Source organism: Akebia trifoliata, unplaced genomic scaffold (assembly GCF_017979445.1).
Source record: "Akebia trifoliata isolate Shusen 1 unplaced genomic scaffold, ASM1797944v1 Contig00885, whole genome shotgun sequence".
NCBI classification, from domain to species: domain Eukaryota; kingdom Viridiplantae; phylum Streptophyta; class Magnoliopsida; order Ranunculales; family Lardizabalaceae; genus Akebia; species Akebia trifoliata.
The window spans coordinates 150-10920 of NW_028237302.1; the positions used below are offsets into that span (position 1 = coordinate 150).

At 37.7% G+C, this 10771-nt stretch overlaps 1 protein-coding gene and 1 pseudogene across 1 annotated transcript; one reads left to right on the forward strand and one right to left on the reverse strand.

Moving 5' to 3' along the window:
* Window positions 1-816: 816 nt before the first annotated feature.
* On the forward strand, window positions 817-3156 carry LOC147380907 (pentatricopeptide repeat-containing protein At4g33170 pseudogene; annotated as a pseudogene).
* A 207-nt stretch (window positions 3157-3363) lies between these two features.
* Window positions 3364-10427, reverse strand: LOC147380908 (thioredoxin X, chloroplastic-like). The gene is made up of 2 exons (XM_086431085.1): window positions 9937-10427; window positions 3364-3747 (listed from the first exon to the last, which is right to left on the reverse strand). Exons 1-2 carry the CDS (start codon window positions 10282-10284, stop codon window positions 3541-3543), a joined length of 555 nt encoding a protein of 184 aa, XP_086287211.1. The 5' UTR covers window positions 10285-10427; the 3' UTR covers window positions 3364-3540.
* Between the last annotated feature and the right edge of the window lie 344 nt (window positions 10428-10771).

Below are 10771 nucleotides of genomic sequence, written 5' to 3' on the forward strand. Positions count from 1 at the left end.
AATGAAGTTACACAATTGCATGACTATATAACTCCATCATCTAATCCTAACTACATCAAAATAATGAATTGGTGCTCAATTTACGTCATAATATAAAATACAACATAACCTAATAGTCTAACAAAAAATTAACAACGACCTAAATGCCATTGTCATTAATCCTTTGGAAGAAATCCCTTCATTTTTCTCTCTAATAGCAGTTATCTCCAAGCTCTTAAATCTATAGAGGGTAATTTTTTTTTTTTAACTTATTCAACCTTTTTTTTTATATTTTATAATCAGGGTTCCAAGGACTAGTCCTAGGGCACGTGTAACGTTCGCACATCAAACTAATTCAACTTCACCTTTGATCCATTATCTCCTACTTAATCCTATCTTGTTATTGAGGTTCAAAGGTTAAATGAGATTCAATCTTAAGGTTGACGACAGGGACGAAAACTTTTTACCTTATAAACTAAACAAATTTTAAAGAGAAAAATCAAAAGTGAAATTTTTTACTGGAAGTTAAAAGAAGGCATTTTGATCATTTTCTTAGTCTTTTGTAGAATACCAAGGTTAAGGACTATATCATCTAGGGTTGCAACCTGGGCAGGCTGAGTTCGATGAGCAAGTCTGGGTTGAGCTATGTAAAATATGAGTTGAGCCTGGGCTAGAATATCGCAAACCGACTTCAATTTGAGTTGAACTTGAGTTGAGGGTTTAGACAACCCAACTCAACCCGAATCCAATGCTATACATAAATTATAAAACTATTTTTTTAGTTCTCTCCTTACATATATTCGTAAAACTAAGGAAAATCATATTTTTTATTGATTTATCTTTCTATTTGAATAGGATTGTTCAATGAGTCCAATCCACACAAAATTATCTAAATCAAGCTAACCCGAGCTCAACCCGATTTTAGGAGTCCAAATCTTGGATTGAGTTGAGCTTGGGTTGAGGGTCTTAGAGCTTGGGTTGAGCTTGTATCTAACACATTTTGTTTGCAAAGAAACTAGAAGAAACCACGTGTAATATATTCTAACAAATATAATCTATCTTCCTTTATGAAACAAAATATTTAAAAAGAAGAGCATTTGTTAACTAACATAACGGTCATGCCAACGGTAAAATGAGCTATCCGAACAAATGCTTCGTTCAACTGGTTTTCGTAAATTCATGTCTCTTTCATTGGAGGAAGAAAAATACCCACTTTTGTTGCAGAGATGCATAGAAACTTCAAGCTTAGATCATGGCAGAGCAATTCATGCCAAATTCATTAAAGAATCCTTACTTTCTTCTCTTTTCCTTCACAATCATCTACTTAACATGTATGCCAAATGTGGAGACACTATTAAAGTTCTACAACTGTTTGAAGAAATGCCTGAAAGAAATGTTGTGTCATGGTCGGCCGTCATTTCGGGCCTTGTTCGAAATGGGTCTCCCAAAGAAGCCCTTTCGTTCTTTGGTTCGATGCATCGATCTGGGGTGAAGCCCAATGAATTTACACTCGTAAGCGCACTCAACGCTTGCTCTCTCTTGGATAATTCGATGCAAATGTACCAAATTTACGCTTGGATTGTTCGGTTTGGCTTCAATTCGAATGTGTTCTTGACAAATGCATTTCTTACCGCTTTGATCCGACATGGGAAGTTAGTAGAAGCAACAGAATCTTTTGAGAAGTGTTCGGAGAGAGATATTGTGTCGTGGAATTCAATGATTGCGGGGTACTTGCAATATTCTTACTCGGAAGTTCCTGGGTTTTGGTGTAGGATGAATCGTGAAGGCGTGAAGCCTGATAACTTCACATTTGCGACTGTTCTCACGGGTTTGGGGGCTCTTTCTGATCTTAAAATGGGCTTGCAGGTTCATGCACAGCTTGTCAAGTATGGTCATGGAGATGAGATCTGCGTTGGGAATTCTTTAGTTGATATGTATTTAAAGAATCGGAATTTGATCAAAGGTTTGAAAGCATTCGATGAAATGCCTTGCAAAGATGTGGTCTCGTGGACTCAAATGGCATCTGGGTGTTTACAATGTGGAGAACCGAGCAAAGCCTTAAAGATAATCGAAGAGATGAAGATGGTGGGTGTGAAACCGAACAAATTCACACTCGCCACTGCCCTTAACGCGTGTGCTTGCTTGGCTTCCTTGGATGAAGGTATGAAGGCCCACAGTTTGAGAGTTAAGTTAGGGATTGATGTTGATGCTTGTGTCGATAATGCCTTGCTTGACATGTATGCAAAATCCGGATCCATGGATGATGCATCGGTGGTTTTTCGTTTGATGAAGGATCGTTCGGTTGTTTCATGGACTACAATGATAATGGGGTTTGCACAAAACGGTTGTGCCAGAGAAGCTCTGGAGATTTTTGATAGAATGCGGCTAGAGTGTGTCAAGCCAAATTACATCACATTCATTTGCGTGCTATATGCGTGTAGCCAAGGGGGGTTTATAGAAGAAGGTTGGGATTATTTCTCTTCCATGACCTGTAACCATGGCATCACGCCTGGAGAAGATCACTATGCATGCATGGTAAACCTACTTGGTCGAGCCGGGAAGATTAAAGAGGCTAAGGATTTAATCGTAAGCATGCCTTTTCGACCAGGTGTCCTAGTGTGGCAAAGCTTGCTCGGTGCTTGTCGGGTGCATGGAGACTTGGAGACGGGGAAATGGGCGGCTGAACATGCTATTGCGAATGACAAAGAAGACCCTTCTACTTATGTATTGTTGTCGAATTTGTTTGCTGATTCAAGTAATTGGGATGGTGTGGGGAAGCTGAGAGAACTGATGGAGAGTGCAGATGTAAAGAAAATTCCTGGATGTAGTTGGATTGAGGTAGCTAGCAATGCCTGACTGCTACGGAAGGAATTTGAAACATATCCAGGATCCTTTCTCAGGGTGGCCTTGAGAAGAAATTTGAAGTTATAATAATTGATCGGTGTAATGTAGGATCATTAAAAAAAAATACGAAGAGAACCACATCGGTCCTCTAAGTTTCATTCGAATCAATATTTCAATCATGTTTATGGGCTTTGAAGGAATTCTTTTTTTTTTTTTTAAGAAAAAAAAATTATCCCAGCAGAAAAAGTAATGGTGATACTCTTTAATCATTTTGTATTTTTCATTTAATAAAAGCATCAGCGTCATCCTTTGTAATCGTACAACATCAAAGAGCAAGCAAATTGAACAACATTAGGAAAGATGGTTCAAGTTCGTCCTATAATAAAGGCGATTGAGATTCAGATCTTATTAGAGCATTTTAGTGCATCAATCCATATCGCAGTTCATTGACATATTGCAATGGAGCTTTGGGTTATGGATCGCACCCAACAATTTAAAAAAAGAAAGAAAAAAAAAAGAAGTATCACATTGAACAAAAGATGAGTAGACTAAAGCAGTTCGAAAATGGATTTATTAAACAAGCTCTCGTCTAATTTCGTGGTAAATTTCCATGCTAACAGATCACAATAAACAATTCGGGAAAAAAAAATGGAATAACAACATACAGATACTATAACATGCCTTTAGTAATCCCATTACAATTAGACAAGATGGATACTATGCGACTGCTAAAGACTCCAAAAGACAATCTATGTATTCTTTCAGCTTCACCTTTGTTATTGCACCTTCCCTCCTGCTTTCTGGGATTTCCTGTCCATTCTTGAAGAGAATCAAAGCTGGTAACCCATAAACCTTGTATTCTTCAATCAGTTGTGGGTTTGAGTCATGATCGATCTTCACTATCTTTAACCTATCTTTATATTCCTGATATTTTCAAACAGATTCAGATATTTACAACATAAAGCAGTCACCAAGTCGAGGTTTGAGAATTAGTCGGCAAGGGAAATTATGGGGAAAAAAAGGAAAAAATTCAAGCTAGAATTAGACTATGTAGTTGTTCCTACTAAGTGGTGTTCCCATAGTATATCATCAAATCTCATATTAAACTACAATAATAAATCACCAAATCCACAAAAAGTAATCACAGGTCCACAAAAAGATTACCACCATGAATTCAAATTATGATGCCTCAACTAATATAAAAAAATCATCAAATTCAATGTCATCCTCAATTCCTCATTCTCTGACACTTCATCATTAAAATGGTCACCACCATCTTCAACAAGGTCATCTTCTCATCTTACGGAGTGCATATCTGGTACTGGTCAGTTACCTTTTTTTTTTCTTTTCCATTTTTCCCAATTTAATTGCGAATTTCATAAAAGTCGCGACTTGTCGAAAAAGTCATGATTAAGTCACTGAATTTGGTGACTATGGTCTATGGACTTTGAAGCGGTATTCCACATGATTGAAATTACAAATCGCAAAAAGATTCCCACTTGAACACAAAATCACAAAATAAATATTTTAACACAGATTAGATCCACGACATATATCCAATTGGATATGAAAACCAATAATGTAAGATTATGGACCCTACTATAAAATTGAAAGAAAAAGGATTGCACTTCCATGTGCCCATGAGTGCTTATCAGAGAAAGGTGGCCTAAATAACAAAATCATGTGAGTCCATTTCAAGCAATTCAAAACCAACAACCACTGATCTGGAATTTGCTTCTTCAGACAATAAAGCTGAACATTCTGGAGGAAACCAATCTAACCACTCCTTTTTTGAGGCAATAAATTTTTCAATGCATTACGAACTACTTTAGTATGATGATGTATATTATTAGAAACTCAAAACTGATCATATGTAAAATATATACATTATTATATATGTACAATATATAACGTCCTTTATGTAGTATACCGATCTACTTCCTTTCCTTGTTCTCTTTGCCAAAATCGGTGGAGGTCATGCTTGAAAGGCTAATGAGGAATTTCTTGTGGAATGATAAAAATGGGGGTAAAAAATATCACTTGGTGAATTGGAAGATGGTTTGCACTCCAAAGAAAAACGGAGGCTTGGGGATTAGAGAATTAAGATTAACAATAGAGCTATGTTGGGTAAATGGATTTGGAGATTTCGGGAAGAAAGAAACAGTTTGTGGAGGAGGTTGGTTCAGGCCAAATATGGGGAGAAAAGGTTTGGTTGGTATAGTAGGAGGACAGAGGAACTTATGTGTGTAGCACATGAAAAGGTATTTTGAAGGGCATCGACAAGTTTGAAAGGGGGATCAAATTCAAGGTATGGGTGGGGGACAAGGTTAGATTTTGGGAGGATATTTGGTGTAGTAATTCGTTTTTGTCAACCCAATTCCCAGCATTGTACGTTTGTTCCTTGAAAAAAAAAACTCAATGAGGCATTGACTGATTCAGGACGGAAACATAGATTCTTGGGCTCTGGGGTTCAGGAGGAATTTCAATGATTGGGAGTTCAATGAGGTAACTTCTCTCCTAGATCTCCTAAATTCATGCCAATTCAGAGAGTATGAGCAAGACAAGTGAGAATGGATCAAGACTAAGGATAAAATGTTTTCTGCTAGATCTTTCTATAAATGCTTGCTTTCGTCGACTGAGGGATCATCTATCTTGGCTCCCATCATTTGGTCCGCCATTGTTCCTTCCAAGGTATCCTTCTTTTTATGACTTGCTTCCTTGGGAAGAATTCTCACTATAGATAGTTTGATTTCTCAGGGGTGGATTACCCCAAACTATTCCTTTCTTTGTTTAAGGAGTGCGGAGTCAGTCAATCACATCCTTAGTCATTGTTCCTTTTCCCATGATATTTGGTGGTCCTTGTCTCGCTTCCAGGTGGGTTGAATTTTCCCTCAATCTTTTCTAGAAGAACATGGCATCTTTGGACTATCCTTCCTGCAACCATTGCTTGGGCTTATTGGAAAGAACGTAACTACAGGGTGTTCCAAAGTAAGGAGAGTACGTCTCAAGCAGTGATTATACATTTTTGTTAGTCGAAGATGAGTAAAGATTTTGAGGGATTGGGCTTCTAGGATTTTGTTTTTTGTTGGGATATTGTTCGTAACTTGTAGCCCTCCTTAGGACGGGTCTTTTTCTCTTTACTTTTCTTCTTTTCTTTTTGTTTCTTGTTGCTGTTTGGGGGCTATCTCAACCTTCTTTTCTTTTTCTTTTTCTTTTTCTTTTTTAATAAAATTTTATATTTATCAAAAAAAAATTCATCCTAGGAATTCAATACAAGAATCTATCCAATCCAATTAGGGTAGAGCTAACTTAATTGTTGATTTCCAAGCAACATTACTTCCTTTAAGTGGAAGAACTAACAAAATTTGTATTTTTTTTTTATAAATGTAAAATTTTCCATTGAAAAGAAAGGAGAAAAGGTGGCTGAGATAGCCCCCAAACAACAAGACAAAAAAAAACACGATCAAGCCAAAAACAAAGAAAGAAAAATAAAGTTACACGCCCGAAGGGGGGTTACGAGTCACAAATTGTATCCCAATTGAAAACAAAATCTTAAAAGCACACGCCCTCGAAGTCCTTATTCATCTTTGACCAAAAGAAGAGTAACCCCAAAATCTCCAAAATCACCGTATGAGGTGAGCACTCCTTACTCTGGAACACTCTGTTGTTACACTTTCTCCAGAGACCCCATGCAATGGTTGGAGGAAGGATAATCCAAAGATACCTCTTTCTAGCAAAGAAGATATTGCTTGCGTCGTGTGAGGTCTCTTTCTCACCGTCCATCATTTGGTCCACTCATATACCACCCAAGGTTTCCTTCTTCTTATGGCTTGCCTCTTTGGGTAGAATCCTAACCTTAGACAATCTGATCTCTCGAAGGTGAATCACCCCAAACTTTTGTTACCTGTACTAACAAAAATTGTATTCACAAACTCATCAAATCCTTTATACACTAGTTATTTTGCCAAACACCCTCCACCCCCCAATTCTTTTCATAAGAGAATCTAATGAAATCACTCCCATGCAACAAAGCCGGTCCTACAAACCAACAATATCATTCAGTTCTTCACAACATTAACATCTAAGTCCATCATAATTTGACCCATAAATTCCTAAAAAAGATCCACTTACACAGATCATCAATCAACCCCATTGCATAACAACCTCCACTTGAATTACCTTTTTGTCCCACAACTGACCCATTTTTGTAGGAAAAGCTCTTCATCAACTCAGAATCACATAACTCTACAATTGTAAGAACATCTATCAACCCCAATTTATTTCCAGAAGTATATAAAACTGACTCCCCACTTCCCAATCAAGCTTTTGACCACCATCCTTTGATCCCTATTTTCTAGTCCTCGGCATTCAAGCACATGATTTTCAGCTTCAAATTTGACACAGGAGCTCTCTCCCCTCTCTTATGTCTACCTATGATATTGATCTATCCAAAGCTAATATGACTAACACCACCTTTTTCCATTTTTTTTTAATTGAACTCTACTGTTATCTCAATTCGTAACCTAGATCTCTCAAACTCCAAAGTACGTTAACAAACAACAAAGAGCCGACATGCAGGCAAACATCATAACATGAATCAAGATGTAAAGTGGCATTTCCCCTTAAAGGGAACCCAACCACGTAATACTAAGATCTTGTATCTTCGTTAGCAAGCTAACGAAACGGCCCACCAACTTGGCAACAAGACATGGAACTAAGAAACACCAACTCGTAATAACCAACAATGCTAACGGCCCTAATTTGACACAAGGAACCTGAATTTTTTAAAATCAACTCAAATGATCTCCATCCTGATTTATACGATTGTTTATAAATATAATACTAACCAATTCTTTGGGGGGAGGGGAGGTCATCGGAGCACCCACTCTAGTAAAAAAGGCAATGTTGCCTTGATTGTCCCGACAAGAAGAAAGGTCGATACTGGATCTAATAATGGAGAACTTCCTATTGAAAATAAGTTTCATTTATTAGTAGCAAAGGCACAAATCACTTCTGTTCACCTAATTATGCACTTTATCCCTCAATTAGTTCAGAAACTTGGATGTTTCAATCAATAATTATTTGAAGATTGTTAAAAAAAATGATAAGTATAATATATTGATAAAGAGGGAAAAGAATTTACAAAGAGGTCGAGAAAGTCTCACAAGGGGCAGCAAGGAAAAAGAAAGTACAGCATTAGTGATTACATAAAGAGTTCCATCTAAAAACAAAATCATCAAAAGTAATCCCCGCGAACTCTATGTTCTGTTTAGACCAAAGGTATAAAAATCCCAAGATCTCCAAGAAACCTGCATGAGAGCTTCTAATCTTACTATTGAACACCCTGTTATTTCTCTCGTTCCAAACCCCCCAAGCAATAGCCGAGGGAAGCATAGCCCACAAGAACCGTTTTCTGGTGTGGAAAGCATTGCTGGTCCATTCTTCCAACAACGAGGAGAACTTACGAGGAAAGACCCAATTAATACGGAATGGACTAAGAAAGTATGACCAAATATTGTAAGAAAAAGAACAATGAATTAAAATATGATTAACAGATTCCCCTTCCCTTAAACAAAGGGGACAACAATTGGGTGTGATTCAACCCCGAACAATTAAATTATCCATCGTCAGAATTCTACCACGGGAAACCAACCAAATAAAAAAGGAGATTTTAGAAGGAACTGACGTGGACCAAATGATTGGTCCTGAGAGGGATCGCTTTGCAAAAGGAGTCAACCACTTATGGAAGGACCTGACCGAGAATCTCAAATCCTTAACCTTTGTCCATTCCCACTTATCCTGTTCGCTATCGTTGAGATGAAACCTATGCAAAAGATCAAGGAAAGATGTCACCTCAGTTAGCTCCCAATCATTGAAGTTTCTCCTGAACCCCAAATCCCAAGTAAGGATGGACTCGTTGTGAATCAAACATTGCCGGATAGAGCGGTTCTTCTTAATTGAACAACGTACAAAGACAGAAATTGAGATTCCAGAGGCGATGTACCGTACAAGCTATCTTCCCAAAATCTGATTCTGTCCCCTAAACCCGCTTTTAACCTTATCCCTTTCTCAAAATACTTGCTCACTTTTTTAATCCCTTTCCACACACTACACCCATACGAGTCTTTAGACTGGCCACTATACCAGCCTAGTTTCCTCTCCCCGCACTTAACCATAATGACCTTCCTCCATAGCCTACCCCTCTCCTCGCCGAATTTCCAAAATCATTTCCCTAAAAGCGCTCTATTAGTTAATCTAAGGCCCCTTATGCCCAGCCCTCTGTTCTCCTTGGGCATGCCCACTCAAGATTGTTATGTAAATGTCTTATACTTGGTTAGCGATACATTGAGTTGCGGGGGAGATGGGACCCAAATTTTTTAGGGTTACAAAAAAGGAAATTGTACAATATTCTCTTACGGATTTTCTATTTTTGGGGGTTTCTACCTAAATTATATGGGGATTGGAGTAATTTAATTTTAGTGCATTTGTTGACTAAGATCATTATTTATTGTGTTTATGTGCAAAATGGGTAGAAGCTATTTCTATGTGGGTAGGTTTATGAGGGAGTTATTCTATTTCATAGGGAGTAATAGTTATTTTGGGAGAGAGGACACTACCTATTTAATCTCCAGGATTGTATGGAGTATTAACCTTTTTGGATTTGGAGATTCACCATCTCGAATTAGTGGTTAAGTCCGATCTACCTTGAATTAGATCATTCACTTATCTTAATCAATTTTATTCTTCTTTTTTCTATTTGATCATCAAGATTCCCATCAGACACGTAACATTCTCTACTCCAAGTTTCTTTAAATAGAGATCTCTAGGGCTGTAAAACTTGAAAAAAAATAGTGATTGTTCTTGTTCTAATCCGTGACGTAGACACGCTGCCGAACCACGTAAATCCTTGTGTTTTTTGTGTGAGATTTATGTTCTCTTTGCTACTACGTATTTTCATAAAGATGACAATAATTAGTTAATATTTCTGAGTTTTGATTCTTTCGAAACATAATTCTCAACCTTAAAGCATGAAAATCAAATTAAATTCATGGAGAGACAGAAATATAGAATCATATAGACAAGTAGAGATAGAGAGAGAGGTAGGATTCATACCTGTGAAGCCCATTCGATTGCTGGAGAAATCAACCTGCATGGACCGCACCAATTCGCGACAAATTCGACAAGAACCGGAAGATCGGAACTCAAAACAGTCTCAGAAAACTGAGTTTGATCAATCTCTGTAACACCACAGCTTATCACAAATCTCCGCAACGAGACACCACTCCGAAACCCTATTTTTCGTTGATTTGGAGACCGAAACCAGATCTTCTTCGAAGTACCAGAACAAGAAGAACCAATCAAAAAACTGTTCGTCTGTAAATTGTAAATCGAAGATTTTGTACGAGCGAATTGGATTGATGATCGAAAGGAGGTTGTTGGATTGGAGATTATAGTCGCCATGATCGAGTTGTTTAGAGAGAGGGACAGAGAGAAGCAGAGATTCGGAGAAGTCTAATTAATGGGTTTTTGTCGAAGCGAGAAATTCCGTTATCCGAAGCCATTCGAAGTGAGACATAAAAGTGGCTGTCGCTTCGCTTATCGGCTTGGATTGGTTTGTGTGGCTTTCGTTATAAAGAAAGTGTAGATCCTACACTCCAGAAGTTGGATAAGACTTCTTAACTTCATATCCGTTTCTGCCACGTGGAATATTCGTTGGGCATTAAAGAAAAAGTGTGGTTACTGTACTCTGGAAGTTAGCTAACGTTAAATATCTTCATATTTATTACTACCACGTGTTAAATGTGGCATTCTTAACACTATGTTTGGATCGTGAGAAGTGGAAAGAAGAGAAGAGAATAGTTTCTCTCTCTCATGTTTGAATTGACAAGAGAGAAATTGGGATAGTTTTGGAACTTTGAAAGAGTCATGCTCGAGTGACCTCAAGTTG

What these genes read in the sequence shown, in the direction of transcription:
- LOC147380908 (XM_086431085.1), bottom strand. Translation starts at nt 10,284, where the DNA reads ATGGCGACTATAATCTCCAATCCAACAACCTCCTTTCGATCATCAATC. An exon ending in CAATCGAATGGGCTTCACAG is followed by an intron (nt 3,748 to 9,936) that starts GTATGAATCCTA and finishes TGAAAATATCAG; the next exon opens with GAATATAAAGATAGGTTAAA.